Genomic DNA, 21,235 nt, shown 5'->3' with positions numbered 1-21,235 from the left:
TGAGTGCTATATATAAAGATGCATTTATTTAGAAAATGGTTTTACGTAGAAATCCTTACATTCTTACTGATTGAATACCTTAAATTTGAGGATACATGTGTGGGGTTTTTTAATGGTCAGGATAGGATGGGGGAAACAAGGGTGACCAGATCGCTGAAACAAAAGTTAAGATCGGGTGCTACTGGTGATACCAGGGATACCAGTGCTGGTGTCTGGATGTATTTTTTGTAGCAGTTTCTTTTTCAACACAATTCTCCAGAGTTGATAAATGGCTCCGAAAGGGATCATCAAGCATGGTACAGTTTCAAGCATCTCAGAGATGACGACAGCTAAGATAGGATACTTTTTCGATTCTTTTGCAGGAAAATGTACCTTTGGGAGAAACAAATGTATTGCGTGAAAGCCACACTGAACAGCATAATCTTCTATGCGTTTACACAGAAGGAAATCCCATCAGGTTATATGGCTTGCTCCCAGGTAAGTGAGAACAGGAATTACAGCTTGTTAATACCGTATTTTTCGCACCATAGGACGCACCGGACAATAGGACACACTTTGTTTTAGAGGGGGGAGAACAAGAAAAAAAAAATCTCCCCCTCTCTGCCCAGCGCCCCTTCAGCGAAGCAGCAGGAGGCGCTGCGCAGAGAGGGAGAGAACGTTCCCCCTCTTGTTTTCCCGCTCTAAAACAAGGTGCCGTTTAAGGTGCGTTCAGGCGGCTACCTTGGAAGCCTGGAGAGCGAGAGGGGTCGGGAGCAGCGGAAAGGTGCAGCGGAGAGGCTCCTGCCATAGCGGCGCATCACCTCTCCAGCCGGGAGAGGGTCACGGGACTATGGCTTCTTTAGCCCCGCGCGCACTCTCCCGGCTGGAGAGGTGACGCGCGGCTATAGAGGCTCCTGCCATAGCCGTGCGTCACCTCTCCAGCCTGGAGAGGGTCGCGGGGCTATGGTGTCTTCGCTCCATACGACGCACACACATTTCCCCTTCATTTTTGAAGGGGAAAAAGTGCGTCCTATAGAGCGAAAAATATGGTACTTCAAAGTGGGAGGTAAGCAAAGGTTGGCAATATTCCAAAAGGGAAAGTGGTTGCATGCAGTGTAGGGTTAAGACTATGGCTTCATCAGCACAAGGATGTCTCCCCATATATTGGGATGTTCTCCCTTTCTGCTCCCCTTATGCACCCCGAGCAAATTTTGGGGTGCCATGGGAGGAGGAGAGCTAGGAACCACATGGGGGCGACCTTGAGCTCCATAAGTAAATACAGAAATTGCAGCTGATGCCCTGTTGTTGTTGGCATCCATCTGTCTTGGGAGACAGCGGAAGAGTTTGCAGGTAAAGCCAAATCATTAGAAAGGAATTCTGTGCTTAAGCAGAGCATCTTTATCAATTCAGGAATTCATAGCAGCAATAATGGAGTGAGAGCTCAATGCCCCCCCCCCCCAAAAATGAATGCAAATTAGGGAAAGACTAGTAATGACTTGTAGAAAAGTACCGTATTTTTCACTCCATAGGACGCACATTTTCCCCTCCAAAAATGAAGGGGAAATGTGTGTGCGTCCCTGGAGCGAATGCAGGCTTTCGCTGAAGCCTGGAGAGTGAGAGGGGTTGGTGCGCACCGACCCCTCTCGCTCTCCAGACTTCAGGAGAACCCCAGCGCCAGCCCCACAAGCTCCGAGGACAGCGGGGAGGCGCAGCGCGTCTTCCTGCTGTCCCCGGACCTGGTCTGCATGCAGGCGGTGGGGAGAAGAGCGCTTCTCCCCGCTGCCTGCCCCGCAAGCTCCGGGGACAGCTGGGAGGCACAGCGTGTCTTCCCGCTGTCCCCAGACCTGGTCTGCAGGCAGGCGGTGGGGAGAAGAGCGCTTCTCCCCGCTGCCTATCCCCGCAAGCTCCGGGGACAGCGGGGAGGCGCAGCGCGTCTTCCCGCTGTCCCCGGACCTGGTCTGCAGGCAGGCGGTGGGGAGAAGAGCGCTTCTCCCCGCTGCCTGCCCCGCAAGCTCCGGGGACAGCGGGGAGGTGCAGCGTGTCTTCCCGCTGTCCCCGGACCTGGTCTGCATGCAGGCGGCGGGGAGAAGAGCGCTTCTCCCCGCTGCCTGCCCCGCAAGCTCCGGGAACAGCGGGGAGGCGCAGCGCGTCTTCCCACTGTCCCCGGACCTGGTCTGCATGCGGGCGGCAGGGAGAAGAGCGCTTCTCCCCGCTGCCTGCCCCGCAAGCTCCGGGGACAGCGGGGAGGCGCAGCGTGTCTTCCCGCTGTCCCCGGACCTGGTCTGCATGCAGGCGGTGGGGAGAAGAGCGCTTCTCCCCGCTGCTGGCCCCACAAGCGCCTGGGGGGGAAATAAAAATTTTTTTCTTTATTTCCCCCCCAAAAAACTTGGTGCATCCTATGGGCCGGTGCGCCCTATGGAGCGAAAAATACGGTAACTTACATAATTTGGGTTCCACGTATTGTAGGTTGCAGGTGGCTCAAGAAGTACGTAGAACACAAAAATTAGGAACATTATCGCTGGGGAGAAAAATTGCCACGTTGCCTTCCAGTAGCCTTTTAGTGGTCTTCCTGTCATCTCTTCCACATCTGCACTGAATCTGTTAATGAAATGGATACATTTAAATGAGGGATCTGTGGACAATTCACTTGCATACAACCTTATTAAAAATGAAGCCAGCTAAACTTCTGTTTCTCCTCTGACCGCATGCCTGCTCACCACTTGATGAAAGCAGGAACAAGTAGAGCAGCTACATAAGCATCACTCAAAAGAGGGAAATGCAAACAAAAGAGGATTTAGGCTTGCGTAAAACGTTTATGTGCTAATTTAGAAATGATTTCTGTGACTGAAATAGAAAGGTATTACATGTCTCCATAGTGGGGAAGACTGATCAGCTAGCCTGTTCCTTTCCAGGTGTTAACTTTGAAGCCCCTGCTCTCCCTGCCTGGAGTTCTTCATCTTTTAAACCAGAGGGATTTTCAAATCAAGGACTACCTCAAATAGAGATCTATCCTCTCTGACAGCTGCTTGGGCTGTTAAGTAGCCCCCCCCCCCAAAAAAAAATTCGCTCCCGCCCCAACATCAAATGATCACTTGCACAAATGAATTAAATACAACAGGAAACCTTTATCCTATTGCAAATTGTGGGTTGTATATCGCCAAATTATGCATAAGGCTGCAAATCTTAGCTGGGTTCATATTCTCACTGTATGCAATGGAATTTATTTCTGAGCAGGGGGACATGGGATTATACTTCAAATACAATAACCAGGTATCACTTGCTGCACCTAGGCCAGTAAGAGATCTGGCAGACTCCCTCACTTTTGACTTTCCTGCTTCTCCTAAAGATCAGGCCTTCGTTGCTGTTTAATGTTTGTTTGTTTTTGTTCTGCAACTCTATTATCCATACATTAAAGACAAATCTTCCAATTCAGCATATTCTAACCAGCTTTAATAACCATTCTGATCTGGTGGAAACCTTATCACTCTTTGCTGTTTAATGTTTTGATTAGCTATCCACTTCCATAATTATTTGTACTGTTTGCAATTGTATTTTTAACATAAACGTTGTGCATCACCCCAGTGTTTTATTTGGCGGTATAGAAATGCTTTTATAAATAAATAAATAGACTAAATAAAGGTTTGTTGCTTAGAGTGTTGTTTTCACAGGATAAAGGAGGGAAATGGAAGCGTCACACCTCACCAGCTTATCAATGGGCTTGGTTCTCATGATCCCTATGATGAGGGGGGCTGGTAAATCTGGGTCCTGGGCCATACCACTTCAAATAGCAATGGCTGTTGGCGACTGTACCTCTTCAGACTGAATGCCCCTCATACTAAACAAGAACTGCTCCCCCCTATGGATTAGTATTCAGTTTTGAAACACAACTCAATAAAGCAGTCTGAAGCAGTCCAGATTAGACACCAGTTTACCTTGTAAACCCTCTTCAAGCATTAGAGTTAGTTAAACATAACTGCTCGCTGCCACCACCACATAGAAAACTACCATATGAGGGAAGAGTGAGTCTAAAAGAAAATTACAGTTAGTTACCAAGTAAGTGGGAGAGCAGCCCGGGGGGTGGGTGGGCAAGGCACTCCATCACTAAAAAATCCTGATTTGCATTACAATATATAGGTGGATTAGGCTAATTTTGCTGAGAATTTTCAGGCATTGCAGAATCTGTCTAAACGAATCTGCAGTTAAGTTTCACTGGGTTATGCTGAATCAGTAGTTCTGTTGAATCACCTAACTTCTCCATAGTGTGTTCATTTCTTAATAGAATTGCTTAGTTATGAATACGGCCGCAAGTGTTCATCTGCCTTGAGTTGCTTCTGTGAGTTAAATGCTGCAAAAAGTGCTTTCAGTAGTAAAGAACTCACAAATTCAGCCAAAAAACACAGGCTTGGTTCAGAAAGCTATTAGCAGCTGGGAATCGAGTCTCCAAGAGCTGAGCTGTTAATGAGGAAGTCCTCAGTTCAAATCTTATTTCTGCAGTGAATTCGCTAGGTGGGTCTACTGCACAGGGTTGTCTGAGACATTGTAGAGGAAGGACATTGAAATGTTATTTGAATGCTAACACTGTTAATAAGGATTACTGCTGATGTTGCTACAGTACAGCAACCAGCACCTAAGGGCTTATCCAGATACACACACAAAGAAACATTACCTTTTCATTCCATAAATATATACAACACCGATCACTTCAAAAAAAGCAATGACGAGCAAAGGCATGGTCCCCGCAAAGGCATCAAACATCTCAAGCCAGTAGTTTCCTGATCTCAGAGTAAAAACCAGGCCCAGCAGAAAGGCAGTAAGGCATATTAAACCTACAGACAACAACATTTGTCATTCAACACAAAGGAAACAAAAGGAAACCTAACCAGTGGTGTTTAGATGTGTGTTTATAGATGTTCCGTTCTTGCCATACACCCATGTTTTGCTGCTCACCTATCCTCCTTAACGGTTAATGGGTGCAATCTGGCATCATCAAAACTATATAGTTTCTGCCGAACAGATTATTGTTATTATTGCTATTACTATTTGTTAATTTAAATACCACCCTTCAGAGATCTCAGGGCGGTTTCACAAGATAAAAATACAGGATAAAAGCACAAAATAAATAGAACAAAAACGAGACACTAACCCCCTTGCTCACACAAACACAATTAAAAGGCCATAGAATTAGCACAAGGCCTTGTTGAAGAGGGACTTTTTTTGCCTGTATTAATCTTGAGCACGGTATTGAAAGAAAAGTATTTGAAGAAGATGCCTTACCGCATACTGCCTCCTTGCATATGTATCTAGACACAATGCGAGATTCTGTGAGAGGCGTCAAGATACTTTGAACAAATCCAAACATGGTAGATACACCAAGACTGAACAGCATGAGAAAAAACAGAATGGCCCAAGTGTTTGATCCAGGCATCTTAAGGACGATTTCAGTGAACAGAATAAAGGCCAAGCCGGTTCCAGAAACACTCTGCAAAATTCACAAATAATGGTAAAAACTGTCAGATTGATTTCTGAGTGTCATTTATTCTAATGCAGAGGCAAAATGTTGTATTACTCAACATTTAGCCATCATCTGGAATAACATACAGTCATTACGGACGACAAGTTCTTATTGGGGTAGGTGGGGAAAACAACAAACCCTTGACCTTCGGCACCTGAGATGTGCATTTTTAGGACTCACCAAGTGTTAGTGGTATTAAGTTGCCGTAATCTGTTTTTAGTGTTGCATTTTAAATTGTTGTCACTTGCCCTGGGATCTAAGGGTGAAGGAATGGTAATAAAATAATAAAAGCAGCCACCTAAGCTCACAGGTTGCTTTCTGTGGCTCTTTTAGTGCTCATACGTGCAGACACAGGTATGGTTTCTGTGTGTCTCTGCAGAACTATAAGGGGAAACTTCTCAAGCTGGACTAGAGTTTTGGTGGGTACCCTGAGCCCCTTCTATGTGCAAGCATAGTGGGGGGGGGGGGGGAGGTAGATCGTGTTTCTTCAGGCAACAACCAGGCAAGCAACCTGTGGTCTCTATGCACTCATACATCTGGGTAGAGTAACATGCTAGTTTACCAGAGACAGAGCAGCTTGTATGAAGCCAAAGAGCTAAACACAGCTCTTCTGAAAGAATTTCCTGCCTGGGCCATCACATCAATGGTAGCTGAAAAGCCAGGCCTGTGACCACCTTGCAGCATGGCGGAGGTCCAGCAGAGAAACTACAGAAAAATGCAGTGGAAGCTGCAGAAACCTTCATGGAATGTGACCAGAGAAGGAAGCTCCATTCATTCATAACAAAGCTGTTGACATAGTCAGTGTTGTCTGTCATCGCTTCCTCTCAGGTGAGGTTGCATTGCTAACCTGGCTTCCCAAAATACCACATGCCGCTGTGAAGGAGAGGAGAAAGGTGGCAGGGAGGTTGGCATGGTGCACATGCTGCAACAGGAGCAGCAGGTTGGCTCTGCCACAGCAGCCACCCTCGCCAAGCTCCCCACTGTCTTGTCCTCCCCCATAAGCAATGGCAATGTGCACTGTTGGGAAGCTGGGAGAGCAACCTAGCCCTACTTGTGCCACCCTACTGGTCCCTACTCAATGCACTACTTGTCGTGGCAAAAACCGCAAAAGCTCTGGAGGAGCCCTATCACTTCAGATCCTATTCAGTAAAAGCCCATGGTGCATCATGGCTGGTAATGGAGACACCATTATGCCCAAGCCAGGGAACATATAGCCATCAGTTCCTATCAACAGACGCAGGCTTGCCCTTACCATCCATGCACCTGCTTAAAACCTGCATGCCATGAGGGAAGGCAATAGCCAGAAAACCAAGCTCACAGAGATCATGCATAAGGTGCTGAAGTCTGAGACTATTTTGTACCATTTCCTGTACAGGAGCTGCCTTGGCAGAAAAAGAGCATATGAATGCCATCAGGAACTAATGCCGTGTCTGTGGCAATAGCCCCAGCAAGTGGCGTTGTTTGGGCGACTACAAAATCAGTGCATACTGTACTTTTACAACTGGATCATTTTGTAATGGAGTACGATACCTGATCAAGGAATTTCTGGCGATCACAATTTGCCAGGTTGAGAGATGTAAGTTTATTGATATCCGTTCCGTTCAAGTAACTGAGCCAAAATGCGCTGCTGTCTACAGTGATGTTGTCTTTCCTGAATGCCTTGGTGATGTATTTAACATTTCTGTCAGTAAAGTCAGGAATGATACGAATTATTTGCATTGCCACAGTCCCTAAGAAAAACAACAGCAATTTGCTTCAAATAGGGGCAGGCCAGGGACAGAACAGAACCCCACACAAAAAGGAAGTTGCCTGTATACCTCAATTAATGATTATGCACATGGAACATGCAGGATTGTATACTTTGTGTTCTATGCTACAATCTTATTTTAATTCTGCCCTGTGGGGTCCCCTAAACTGATTTAAAGGGGGGGGGAGAAATGACACTAAATTCTAGACAATGAAAAACAAAACAAATTGTGAACAGAGGGCTTGGACCAACACCTTAAATTGGTTCCTAACTGTGAAACTTGAATGGCTCACCTTTCCAAACATTCTTCATAGGCCACTGTTGCTTTGAACCCCAGAATTGAAAAAATTGGGATTGACGCAAACAAAGAAGTCAAAGAGTTTATTCCTGCTATCATGACAGCATCCATTTCACAGTCATTTCTAGGAAAAACAAGTACATAACAACCCGATTAAATGTTACGAAGGCCAGCACTGTCTCCTTCTAATGTTATACATTTCAGGTACTTGTACTCCACTCTTCACTGAATATTTTCAATCCCAGAACAGTAAAACAATGCAATAGACAGTTATAGCTGGGGATGGGGGATAACAATATATGAAAATAACAGCTGGTCAGCCTAAAATCAGCTCCAGTAAATTACAACAAATTTAAACCATCTGCATCACAAGGCAAGTAAAGCTTAAACCACAATAAGGACAACAGGTAGCATTTCCAATTTAACCAAATACCTGAATAAAAACAGATAAAAAAGTCTAAACAACCAAATGGCCTTTGCAACCCTATCTCTCACCTAAGGCAGCCCACTAACTCCCCTTGTTCCGCTGCCTTTCACTCAAAGAGGGACCCACTCTGTGCCAAGAGAGTAGCTTTTGAGCAACTTAACATCTTTTGTGCACACTCGCCAACCCCCATCCAGTGTATTATAATAATAATAATAATAATATTATTATTATTATTATTATTATTATTATTATTATTATTAATAGTAAATGGAGATTGCCATTTACAGGACATACTCTCGGTTTAAGCTTGTGTATGCTCTCAAACAATGCCATTTCCTGGAGGCTTCAAATCCATCTTTCCCTTTTAGGCTGACAAGCTAGAATGCAAGAAGCAATGAACAATTTTGCTGGAGGCAAAATTAGTCCTAGGGTCCCTCTTCCAATGCTGTGAATGCTGGTTTCTGCAGAAGACTTTAAACTGGTTAGAAGAGCTTAGCCTGCCAGATTCTCTTTGGCTGCAAGATGGGCCTGAAGAAATGGCCAAGCACAGGGGACATATTGCCACAGAAACTACATAGCTGGAATGTGTTGTTTTGTCATTGTTATTAATTTGTTTATACCCCATCGTTTTCCCCTGACGGGACTCAAAGCAGCTTTCAGTTTAAAAACATGAACCACTAGAGAACCACTAGGTTTCAGGTTAAGAACGGACCTCCGGAAGGAATTAAGTTCGTAACCAGAGGTACCACTGTATTGAGAACATGCAGCTGCCTCAGTCACTTGCCTTCTGATCAAAAATAAAATCTCTCAAGTCAGGGCTCTGCAGCTGACTTCAGTGGGACTCATTCATCATGAAGTATTGCATCTCAAACTTAGCTGAAATTTTCCCACTTCCACTTTCACTCCCATCCTTCCTGCAGATGATGTGGAGATCTTCACAGGCAGACATGCATATGCAACCTACCTGTGTTTGTGTGCGACAGCCTGTGTACTGGGGCATCTGCCCAACACTGGCATTGCAGAAAGAACAATAAAGGGCATCTTTGGGACTCAGACAGGGAAACATCAATCCAACTGAGCCAGACACTTTTCCTGGGCTCCAGTGTGGGCTGAATGAATTGAGTCTTGTCTCCAGAGATCACTGAGGCGCTATCTCATAGAAGTCAATTTGACTGTGTCAAACAACTCTCCACATTGTGAGCGGAAGCTACAAACGTACCTTGACGGGTTGTAGCTTGCATATGCTATGTGTCCCCCAAATCCTAAAGAAAGAGAGGAAAAAATCTGGGTGGCTGCATCAAGCCAGGCACGTGGATTGTTGAGTTTCGTGAGCTGTGAGAGAGAAAGAGAGAGCTCAGGGCTAAAAACATCATTAGTCTCATAATACCTGTGTTTCACAAACTGCCTGCTGGGGGCGTGCTGGAGGGGGAGAATCAGTGTGTAGGAGAGAGCGCTAAACTCTTTCCATGTTTGGCGATAGTCCCTTACAAATGCTCACTAGAGTGCTTTTACCTTCACTTGGGTGTCTTGCAGTCTTGGACCCTGCCAGATGGAGGAACAAGAAGCAGTCCAGGGGAGCATTTGTAGGGAAGAATTGGTGGGCATAGAGAGGATTAATGACCTGGCTTCCTCTGCAAATGCATCTCTCCATCTCTGCATTCGCCAAGCATTACAAGTCAAATACAGAACTGGGACACCCCATGCTGGCACAATGAAGTGTAGTTCTGCCCTGTCTTCCGAAAAATATTATTTGACCCAGGGTTGCCTATATTCGTGAATTTTAGAAAAGGGCACTTTTTACACAAGTTTCTGTTCTTCATAGATTCCAGAGGGAGTTAACAAAGTACAATTGCCAGAATATGTGTGGATCCCAACTAGTATTAAGTGGTAAACAAAGAAGAAGCATGGAGGAAAGTTCAAAGTTCAAAGCCACCTCTAAAAGACCAAGTCAGACTTTCCGTACATCATCTGGTACACCAAGGATCAATTGAATAAATACTTGCATTAGGAGTCATGAAGTAGAGTAATCCGTGAACGGCTCCTGGGAGAGTCAATCCATAAATTAGGAATAATGTTAGAATTAGGTAAGGAAACGTGGCTGTAAAATATATTGCCTAAGAGGAAGAGCAAAACAGAGAAGAAAAAAGTGAGTGTCAGGAAGAGGTTAAGGCAATACCATGAAACAGATACTGTGCACACAAAATTACTGAACAGTTGCAGCTAAATCCAACTCAGTGAAAAACTGTTTTTGTTTAGGGTGGTTTGAGGAAATGTAGCAGCTCATGCATGTGTGTAAATCACCACATAATGGTGCCATCCAGCGTGGTGCAGCAGTGGTTAACATGGCAGACTAGAATTGAGGAAACCTGTGGAGGTGTGCTCCACGGAAGTGCAGGGAGGTGGAGGAAGTGCAGGCAGTGGGGGCCGCCTCCCAACATTTTGTCCAAGTTGGTGCCTATGGCCATGAAGCCAGTTCTTGAGACAGTTCTTGAGAAAGTTCTCCAGTCTAACCGACTGAAAGATTGTGAGCAGATTGTGTGCAAGAGGAAAGAGAGAGTAGCTTGAACTCTTTGGATGAGAAGTAGGATACTAATTGGCTGATTGATTGATTGATTGATTGATTAAAGAGGCAAGTATGCATGTGTTAACCAGCCTTTAGTCTGTTGCAGAAAAAAGAAGATAGAAAACACCTTGTGACAATTTAAAGACCTACAGTCTGTTTTATTAGATGCATCTAGGGCTGCCATACATCCAGAATTTCCTGGGATTCATCTGGGCTGCTTTTTCAGAAATCGGTTGTATGGCTGCCCAATCAGAAATAAAGCTCAACAGCTTTTTGTGTCGGGATCTTAACTTTTTGAAATATGGTTTATCTACAGTGGAGAAGAAGCAGTTTCACACAGTGGACCTCAAAAGTTAAATACACCATAAGACAGGCAATATATTATTCAACTGCTTATTCATTATGACGTTTTATGACGCAGTCCGAGTCAGGCCATCTAAACTGCTATTCCTTCCCAAGGTGCTTTACCCCTGTAGTCTAGTAGGAACCCTTGTGTTCATCATAGTTGTAATTTATAACTAATTAATCCACAATTTTCCTCCTCATTTGCTTCACATATTGGGAACCATTCAGTGGAAATATCACAAACATAAGCCAAGATATTAATGCTGAGTTTGCGATTCCTATTCTGCAAGGATGCTGCTATTTCAGCTACAAAATGGCAGGCCCTCGCCCCCAAAATTTAAAAATAGAATATTCGATAATACTCTATCTTCTGTCTAGGCAGTACCATTTCTAACTGTAGATGATCAAACACATGCAAAAAAAACCCCTCTTTCATGTGGGTTCTAACCTAGCCTCCTCCCAGATGCATTAGTTTTCAATGGGCAGGTGCCTTTTTAAAATATGACAGAACATTCATTCATGTGAGCTGCCTTCTGTCTCACGTGGTGCAGTCCAAAGATGGCTTTACCACCTCAGTAAGGACCAGGTCAGTGAAATACAGGTGTCTGGTAATAATCCCTGCTCACCTTTCCAGTCGATTCAATTCCTCGTACTGTACAAATGAACACAAGTAACCAGCAGGCTGCCAAACATAAAACCAGCCACCACTGAAGCGTACCACTGTTCGTAATATCCGTGCTTATGTTTAAAGTGTACCTATACCAGAAATAATTGGTAGGTGTGCTTTTGTGACATTCTTCAATAAGTTCTGAAATAACAAGCACAGAAGGCATTATCAAAACAGATGGAATCAGTGGATGACAAAGACAGATTCATAAAGGACTACGGTGAGGACCTGCAGAAGGGTCTTGGGAAGGAGCAACGAGTCCCAGGGAGAGGAATAATAGACAGAGCAAGAATCCTTTTTGGAGTGGACAATTTGGGGAAGGCGGCACCATTGACAGAAGAGGAAGAAGTCTTGGGAGCAGTAGGAGGAGTGGGAGAATAACTACAATATGTCTTTGCAACTATTAAGTTGGAATTGTAATGGACTGAACTCCCCTCGAAAAAAGAAACAGGTTTTTCATTTGTTAAAAAAGGAACAAGTGGACTTGATTTGTTTGCAGGAAACTCACGTGACTAGGCTACACAGGAAACTACTAATTAATAAAAGATTAGGCCAAGAATTTATATCATCGGACAGAGTGAAGAAAAGAGGAGTGGTGATCTACGCAAAGGAGAGCCTATCACCAAAATTTATTTTTAAAGATGACCAAGGAAGATATGTGGCGATTGAAATTCAAACACATGGAGAGAAATTTTTGATAGTAGGGGTTTATGCACCAAATGAAGGGAAATCAGAATTCTTTAAGAAGTTGCATGACATTTTGACAGATTATCTGGACTATAATGTTATCCTGATGGGAGATATGAACGGTGTGGTTTCTACGAACATGGATAAAGCTCAGAGGCAGGTAATCACTAAAGATGGTAGATTACCAAAGACTTTTTTTGAACTGACGGATAACTTGGATTTGATTGATATTTGGAGAACAAAGAATCCCCTAGAAAGAGAGGGAACCTTCTTTTCTGAAGCCAAAATGACATGGACAAGAATTGACCAAATATGGATTACTAGAAGTATGGCACCAAAGACTAAAAAAGTGGAAATCTGCCCTAAAACCTGCTCTGACCATAATGCGGTGAGATTGGAAATGAACTTAACACCAATTGGATCCTTCAGATGGAGGATGAATGACAATCTATTTAGAGATGAAGAAATAACAAAGAAGGCCCAACAAACTTTGAGAGACTATTTTGAGATTAACATGAATACTTCAGTTGAAAAAAGAGTGATATGGGACGCAAGCAAGGCCGTTATGAGAGGTTTTCTGATACAACAAAATGCATTAAAAAGGAGAATACAAAATGAAAAGAAAGAGAGAATTTTGGGGAAAATAAAGGAAAGTGAGAAGAAATTGAGAGCCAATCCAAAGTCGCAAGGAATATTGAAAGAAATAAAACTACATCAAATACAATATATGAAAATAATAAACCAAGAGATTGAATGGAAGATAAGACAAATGAAGCAAAGGACATTTGAATCGGCTAATAAATGTGGGAAACTCTTAGCATGGCAAATGAGAAAAAGACAGAAGTTAAACACTATTACAAATTTGGAAGTTAATGGAAGGATTGTACAAAACCCAGTAGAGATCAGAAAATGTTTTCAGAATTATTTTAAACAACTATATACACAAAAACCCCAGAAAGAGAAAGATATAGAACAATTCGTGAAAATGAATGGATTACAAAGAATCTCCCAAGAAAATGGATTGAAGTTGAACTATAAAATAACTGAACAGGAGGTGGAGAGTGCCATTCAGAATATGCAATTGGGAAAGTCCCCAGGACCGGACGGACTGACTTCCAGATATTACAAATCTTTGAAAGATTGGTTGATACATCCTTTAAAGGAAGTTTGTAATGAGATATTGGAAGGGAAAAAGGCACCAGAGACGTGGAAAGAGGCATATATATCTCTTATACCAAAGACAGAGGCTGAAAAATTACAACTGAGGAACTACCGCCCAATATCATTATTAAATGTGGATTATAAAATTTTTGCTGACATTTTGGCTAAGAGATTAAAATCAGTTTTAATGGAAGAGATTCACAAAGATCAGGCAGGCTTTCTCCCGGGCAGACACCTGTCTGATAATACAAGAAATGTAATTGATATTTTGGAATTATTACAAGAGAACATTAATACAAAGGCTGTTCTAATTTTTGTGGACGCGGAGAAAGCCTTTGACAATATTTCTTGGAGTTTTATGAAGAAAAATCTCCAGGGGATGGGGGTAGGCCAGCAGTTTGAGAATGGTATAGGGGCAATATACTCAGAACAGAAAGCAAAATTAATTGTTAACAACGTAGTGACGGAGGAATTTAAGATAGAGAAAGGTACACGTCAAGGTTGCCCAATCTCTCCACTGCTTTTCATATCGGTCCTGGAGGTCCTTTTGAATATGATCAGAAGGGACCAATTGGTTAAGGGTATACAGGTCGGAGCTAAACAATATAAATTGAGAGCATTTGCAGATGACCTTGTATTGACATTGCAGGAGCCAGAAACTAGTACTAAAAGGGTCTTAGAACTGATTGAAGAATTTGGTCAAGTGGCAGGATTTAAATTAAACAAATTAAAATTTAAACAAATTAAAAACAAAGGTTCTGGAGAAAAATTTAACTGAAAAGGAGAGAGAAAGGTTTCAGAAGGAGACAGGTTTGACTGTGGTTAAGAAGGTGAAGTATTTGGGGATTAATATGACATCTAAGAACGGGAACCTGTTTAAAGATAATTATGAAAAATGCTGGTCGGAGGTGAAAAGGGATTTGGAAATCTGGTCAAATCTGAAGCTATCATTGTTAGGTCGTATTGCTGTGATAAAAATGAATGTATTGCCGAGAATGTTATTTCTGTTCCAAACACTGCAAATTATTGATAAAATGGACTGCTTTAAGAAGTGGCAGAAAGATATCTCCAGATTTGTCTGGCAGGGCAAAAAGCCAAGAATAAAATTTAAAATATTAACAGATGCAAAAGAAAGAGGAGGCTTTGCCCTGCCAGACCTGAAAATTTACTATGAATCAGCAGCTTTTTGCTGGCTGAAAGAATGGCTACTTCTGGAAAATACTGATATTTTGGACTTAGAAGGGTTTAATAATGCTTTTGGCTGGCATGCATATCTATGGTATGAGAAGGTTAAAGTGCATAGAATGTTTAAGATCCACATTGTAAGGAAAGCACTGTTTAACGTCTGGATAAGGTATAAAGATCTACTTGAGAGCAAAACTCCAAGGTGGTTGTCACCAATGGAAGCGAAGGCCCTTAAAAAGCTTAATATGGAGGACAAATGGCCGAAATATTGGGAGATTTTAGAACAAGATGGAGAAAAATGGAAAATACAGAGTTTTGAGAAGCTAAAAAATAAAGTGCGTGACTGGCTTCACTATCACCAAATAATGGAGGCATATAAACTAGATAGGAAAGTGGGCTTCCAGGTGGAAAAATCAAAATTGGAAACAGAACTGTTAGAGTCCAAAACTAAGACTTTGTCAAGAATGTATAACTTGCTGTTGAAATGGAATACGCAGGACGAAACAGTAAAATCTGCTATGATCAAATGGGCACAGGATGTTGGACATAATATAATGATGGCTGACTGGGAACAGTTATGGACCACCGGTATGAAATTCACGGCATGTAGTGCCTTAAGAGAGAATATTATGAAAATGATATACAGGTGGTACATGACACCAGTCAAGCTAGCAAAAATTTATAAGTTGCCTGATAATAAATGTTGGAAATGTAAAGAAACAGAAGGTACATTCTTTCACCTTTGGTGGACGTGCCCAAGGATTAAGGCCTTTTGGGAAATGATCTATAATGAAATGAAAAAAGTATTTAAATATACTTTCCTCAAGAAACCGGAGGCCTTTCTCCTGGGCATGGTCGGCCAATTGGTGCCAAGAAAGGACAGAACCTTTTTTATGTATGCCACAACAGCAGCAAGAATGCTGATTGCGCAGTATTGGAAGACCCAAGAACTACCCACCGTGGAAGAATGGCAGATGAAGGTGATAGACTACATGGAACTGGCAGAAATGACCGGCAGAATTCGAGACCAGGGAGAAGATCAGGTGGAAGAAGATTGGAAGAAATTTAAGGATTATTTACAGAAATATTGTAAAATTAATGAATGTTAGAACGATGTTGGATTTTGATTAAGGGGCTTTCTGTAAAAAACGAAGAAGTAAATGGGAAAAATAGTGTAAAAGAGAGGGAAGGGTAAAGCCAAAATATTAAGATAAGAAGGGAGATGAAAGTAAAAGAGGGAAAGGATTTGCTGATCGAACAATGGAAATGGAATACAAAGGAGGGAGGTACGGGGAAGTCCAGGAAAAAGCTAATGCAAGATCTATTTTGAAAAGTGAAGTTGCTTTTAACCGTTGTTATATTATGTGTTAATTTTTTGTTATGTGTTAAGGTGTTTTTTTTCTTTTTTTTTCTTTATTGTATCTTTGTTGTTGTTGTCTTGTTGTTTCTGTGTTATGTTTGGCTTATATTATACTATGAAAACTTAATAAATATCAATTAAAAAAAAAAAACAAAACAGATGGAATCGTAGAAGTGTTGGAAAGGATCCTGATGATCAGGAATATGCAGTTGTCCCATTCTGCACCAATTGAGCGTGCAGATGGTATACTGCATTTTAAAAACTCCATTCCATGTTTTGTTTTGTTTTTAACGAAAATGTAAACCTACCATAAACCCCTCTCCTCTGGAGTTCTAGACTGAGGCATTGTTTAGTTTGGGGAATAGCCTCCTCTTGATTGACAAACAGGGCTTCCCAAAAGAATGACATCCAAGAGGAGATGCTTCACCTCAACTCTTCCAGACCAAGCCTGGAACAAAACTCTCCAGCCCTACATATATTTGTGTTAGGGATGCAACCAGGCACAGCCCCGGGTGAAGGGATATGTGCCTTATCCTCTCAAAGCTATTCCATGAAGGGGAAGGGGCAGGAATGGGGCCTTTCTTCAGGCATCAGTTCTCTCTGCACAGGAAGCTCTTGCTTTGGCATAACTAGCAAACTTTAAGCCAGGATAGGGAATCTTTGGACCTCCAGCTGCCATTGAACTACAACTCCCATCAGCCCTAGCAAGCATGGCCTAGGGCCATTGATCGTGGGAGTCGTAGTGCAGTAACTGCTGGAGGGCGTGAAGATGCCCCACACCTGCTTTAAGCTATTGGCCCCATCTACACAGCACTTTAACCCATTCTTAAACTAAGCTATGCCTTAAATGTAAACTTACCGCTGCTTCTTTCAGATGGGCAGGGTGTAAATAAAAATATTATTATGATTCTACCTCTGCTGCATTACTTTGCCAAGTGTTTAGTTCAGTTCATATCCTATTCCCTACGGCCAAAGAAGGCATAGAGCAGGGACAAAGCTGGGTCTGACAATTGCTGACTGTGGTAGAGTTGGACAAACAATTTAATGCAGTGGTTGAAGGATATATAGAAAAGCAGATACTAATAACAGAAAGCAGCAAGAGACTTGGGAACTCACCTGGTTTGCTGGTATCTGTTGGGCAGGAACTCCAAGGTAACGGGTTTCGGAAAGAGTTTATAAGATACCATATCACCAAGGCTAAAAGCATACTGTAATAGAGAATCACTAGGAAGGAAACTATCAGAGAAGTGTAACCTGTGGAATATGCAAGCACACGCAGAATTGGCATGAACAAAGACAATTGCAAGAGTCTGATCTGCACAAATGAAAGATCAAATCCAATGGCTATCTGAACTCTGGCAGTCTGGAAAAGAACATTGCTCTGTGAATTAAACAAACCGAGTGGGGTGGGGGTGGGGGAGGCCATTTCCATTTAGCCTCAGGTGGTGAAATCGGAAAGGCTGCCCCTGAGTGGCCCTGTTTATCTTCCAGACAACTGCCTGAGTTTACTACGGCTGAGTTTGCTATTACAGCCTCATAGAGCCCATGCATTTCCAGGAAGGAGCAATGATTAGAAGATTAGAATGATTAGAAGATTAGAAGACAAGTAAAGGCAGTTACAGAAACCTACCCAGTCCTCCCAGGTAAGGAGAGATGTGCCACCAGAGTCGAATGCAGCCTTTTTTCAAGCATTGCCCAACAGCTAATTCAAGGAAAAATACAGGGATGGCTCCCAACACAAACGCAATGAGGTACGGAATCAGGAATACCCCTAGAAACACAATAGCCAAGCACAGTTAGCTCATAGCAGTGGCATAGCGTGGGTTGCCGGTGCCACCTGCCTGCCCATACAGGGGAAAGCCCAGCAAGCTGCCATAGCCCTTGGAGGGCAAATCCCATGAAGAGGAGGGCCAGGCCGTGCTGGGGTGCCCCTTGTCCATCTCCCTCCATCCCTGCCGGCATACCATGGGTCTGGACTGCTTTTCTGCCTTTGCTGGGGTGGGGAAGCCAATGCATGGGGGGGGGGCGCTGGTTGTGTTCCCTTAGAATTCTGCGCCCAGGGCTATGGCTGCTTTTTCATTTTCATTTTAAGGATGCTTTTAGTAATGCTTTTTAAATATAAGACCTCAATCCATAGTGTGTGTGTAAAATTTGAAGAGTGGCAAATTGGCTACCTGATAAAACTAGGATGCATAGAATCAGATAAGGGTTGCAAATTTCTGGGAATGTAGCTGATAGGTGACCTCAAACGGCTCCAAGATATACACATTTAGCAAAACCTGTGGTCAGAATGCACGGAATGTCATATAGCTTGTGGTTAAGACCCAGACACGAAAACCCGCTGACACCTGGAACTGGAACAACTGATTAGCAAACTGTGGTTTGCCCTTTTTAGCTTTATCAGATATGAAACTAGCTTGTGCTTGCATTGGGAACAAATAGTGGTTAACCAGAATATTACTAGGACAGCTGCTTATGTCAATAGGTAAAATGCAAGGGAGCTTTGACCATATTTGTACAATGATGAACAGGGGAAGTGAGCTGGAAATTTGTTAATAAGGCGGACGTGGTAGGCTGTAAACGTTGCCTTCTCCTTCCTAGTGGGCGGGCGGAGGAGGGACTTTCAGCCGGACGAGAGACTTTATAAACTGCGTTTTTCCAGAACCAGGTGTGCCTGTATTGGTCACCCACCCTTGCAATGGTGTTTTCCTTTCAATAAATTTTGCTACTTCATCAATTTCGCCCAGAATTTCTTTTTAAAGGGTCCTGGGACTTTAAGTCTTAGGAACCAGTGTTTTAACTCTTACATGGAGTCAGCCAATTATGTTCTTCCTGCTTAGGTCTGTGCAAAAAGGCAATAATATACAACTAATTGTTAGAGGGGTTTTGTTTTCTTTACTGTGCATGCATTGAAAGCACATCTAATTGGTGCTGTGGAAGATCTAGAAGGTGAAAGTGATGAAAAAAATATTGTTTCATTGATCTGAGGGTTCCTAGCTGCTGTTTTTACAGTTACATTTTAGTTTGTTTTTATTCATTTTTTTCTGGAATATGTGGGGGGGGTGGAGGGAGAGAAGAAGCTCTCTGCAAACAATCCATTCTAGACAAGGCTTTTATGATTCTGTCATATGATACTTCAAAAACTGGGAAAGCATAAAGCATTTATGCCTCCCCTACCAATCATTTACCTCGTCCCACGTTAGTGTTCCTAAAAGTAGCAGTAGAACAAAATGGCTTTGTCTCTTTTGATTTGGCAGTGTTGTTTTCTAAAGTTAATCAACTTTGACGGAAATTAGCTAGAGTCAGCTCAGGTGTTCATAGCTCCTTTGGTCTATGTCTAAAGTTGCTCTTGCATTTAAGTACCCTTGCAGCTGCAGCTGCATTTGAGAGCCTCTTGAAGTCCACATGTGGTGAATTTTGCATGTTTCCTTAGGGAATGAGGCTGAGACTGCAGTGTCTTTAGGATATATGGTTTATTTACACCTATATGCAACCTGAGCCTACAATGGAGGTGTTCACAGCATCAAGACCCCTAAAGGCTTCAGCTTTGTATTCAAACAGAAATCAAACATTGCTCCCAAACTTTGCTCCGACTCTCTCCCCAGCTTGCTGCTTTACTTCAAGGCCACATAAAGGTAAAGGGACCCCTGACCATTAGGTCCAGTCGTGGCCAACTCTGGGGTTGCGGCGCTCATCTCACTTTATTGGCCGAGGGAGCCGGCGTACAGCTTCTGGGTCATGAGGCCAGCATGACTAAGCTGCTTCTGGTGAACCAGAGCAGCGCACGGAAACGCCGTTTACCTTCCCGCCGGAGCGGTACCTATTTATCTACTAGCACTTTGACGTGCTTTCGAACTGCTAGGTTGGCAGGAAAACGGACTGAGCAAGGGGAGCTCACCCTGTTGGAGGGATTCGAACCGCCGATCTTCTGATCGGCAAGTCCTAGGCTCTGTGGTTTAACCCACAGCACCCCCCGCGTCCCTCCAGGCCACATAGAGCCCCTTAATCTTCCTTAATCACTCACCACCCAGGCTAACACCTCACTGGGAGGCTAGCCTGGCTATTCCAAGAATTAGAAGCATTGATTAAATTTTAACAGTTGCTGGATCCAGAGATTACAGGGGTCTGGAACACAGCCTAACACCCCAAACAGATAACATTATTTTAGAACACAAGTAGCTTGTCGTAGTTTAATTCTGAACAATCACTCAACTAATCTCCAATGAAAAGGTGGGTTTTCTCTTACCTCCTCCATAGGTTTGGCACAAGTATGGAAAACGCCACACATTTCCAAGACCCACAACAAATCCAGCACAGCTTAAAAGGTACTGGAATTTACTATCCCACTTGGGTCTTATGTACTCTTCATCGCTGCCTTCAGATTCATCAGTTTCCATCTTTACTTTATACTCTTCAACGCCACCTTCAGGTTCATCAGTCGCCATCTTTGCAACCTCTTTTTCCCCCTTTCAGCACAAATTTCTCCAATATGAGCAGCTGCCAGGCAACTGAACCTCCTCACTGAACCAAGTAAGTAGCAAGGGGGGGGGGGGGAGAGCAGCAGCAGAGGTATTCTGAACAATGGATGGAACTTCCATCTGCGACATCACACCAAAGAATCCAGATAAAACAACCTAGCAACCTACAGCCACACAAATTACAGAGTTGAGATGAGGCACTGAGGTTAACAGAAAAAATCTTACTACTTCGAAGCAGTAAAGAAATAATTTAACCCTTTCCGTCTAAACTCTAAATTGTATTACTTTTCCCAAAGGTTCCCTCTTCCCCAGCACAGGAAAAAGGCCACAACGTTTGGCAAGTTAAAAAATGGTTTGCTTTCACACTCTTCAAAGGTCAGGTTCATGTGTTGCATAAAAGGTTGCTCAGGCAGTAATATTCACCTTAGTTACAAAGCTGTGAAAGGTCCTAAAGTATTGGTAGAGGAACTCAAGAATGGATGCTGAGAGCCATGCAGTTGAGCTGGAGCAACCAACTCAAACCTTTGCATGGTGAGCTTCTCAAGTAAAGTGGAGAACAAAGGCTTGATTACTAGTTCCTTCCCAGGTGAGGGGAAGTAGATAGTTAAGCCTGTAAGGACAACATACTCTATGGTATTAACCCCTTCATGCATTAATTCATCATCAATCTTTATTACGGTCCAGAGACCCAACAAATATGCATTAATTAGAAACTTAAGCATGTTGGTTGGCCAACATGATTTCCCATTAGGACAGTCGTGTCCAAAGACTGGCCCATAGGCCAATTGCGACCCGTGTTCTGGTTTAATACAGCCCCACAAGTAAC

General features: G+C 43.1%; 2 protein-coding genes across 14 annotated transcripts in view; one reads left to right on the top strand and one right to left on the bottom strand.

Moving 5' to 3' along the window:
• The window catches only part of TERT (telomerase reverse transcriptase), a 96,523-nt gene that overhangs the window by 38,377 nt on the left and 36,911 nt on the right, over positions 1–21,235 (top strand). For 4 of the 13 annotated variants that reach the window (XR_014513347.1, XR_014513348.1, XR_014513349.1 and 1 more), the window contains 2 exons: positions 363–477; positions 2,892–3,617. The exons of 1 other annotated variant lie outside the window; for it this stretch is intronic. The gene's annotated coding sequence lies outside the window, so the exon portion shown is untranslated. Of the gene's footprint in view, positions 1–362; positions 478–2,891; positions 3,618–21,235 lie in introns of those variants that run through there. 8 more of the 13 variants (XM_083449296.1, XM_083449297.1, XM_083449298.1 and 5 more) reach the window with 4 other exon arrangements.
• Positions 5–20,768, bottom strand: LOC310681538 (sodium-dependent neutral amino acid transporter B(0)AT3-like). The gene is made up of 12 exons (XM_083449480.1): positions 20,178–20,768; positions 17,562–17,702; positions 17,048–17,185; positions 11,498–11,679; positions 9,967–10,077; positions 9,183–9,295; positions 7,532–7,660; positions 7,022–7,172; positions 5,254–5,458; positions 4,646–4,805; positions 2,421–2,577; positions 5–372 (listed from the first exon to the last, which is right to left on the bottom strand). Exons 1-12 carry the CDS (start codon positions 20,374–20,376, stop codon positions 166–168), a joined length of 1,893 nt encoding a protein of 630 aa, XP_083305606.1. The 5' UTR covers positions 20,377–20,768; the 3' UTR covers positions 5–165.

Source organism: Podarcis tiliguerta (assembly GCF_965153285.1).
Source record: "Podarcis tiliguerta genome assembly, chromosome: 7".
NCBI classification, from domain to species: domain Eukaryota; kingdom Metazoa; phylum Chordata; class Lepidosauria; order Squamata; family Lacertidae; genus Podarcis; species Podarcis tiliguerta.
Note: the sequence above shows the minus strand (reverse complement) of the source record. Positions and strands in the feature narration are given on the sequence as shown.

What these genes read in the sequence shown, in the direction of transcription:
- LOC310681538 (XM_083449480.1), bottom strand. Translation starts at nt 20,376, where the DNA reads ATGGCGACTGATGAACCTGAAGGTGGCGTTGAAGAGTATAAAGTAAAG. An exon ending in AACAGATACCAGCAAACCAG is followed by an intron (nt 11,680 to 17,047) that starts GTGAGTTCCCAA and finishes TTGTTATTTCAG; the next exon opens with AACTTATTGAAGAATGTCAC. An exon ending in TCTACTTCATGACTCCTAAT is followed by an intron (nt 9,296 to 9,966) that starts GCAAGTATTTAT and finishes TCTCTCTCACAG; the next exon opens with CTCACGAAACTCAACAATCC.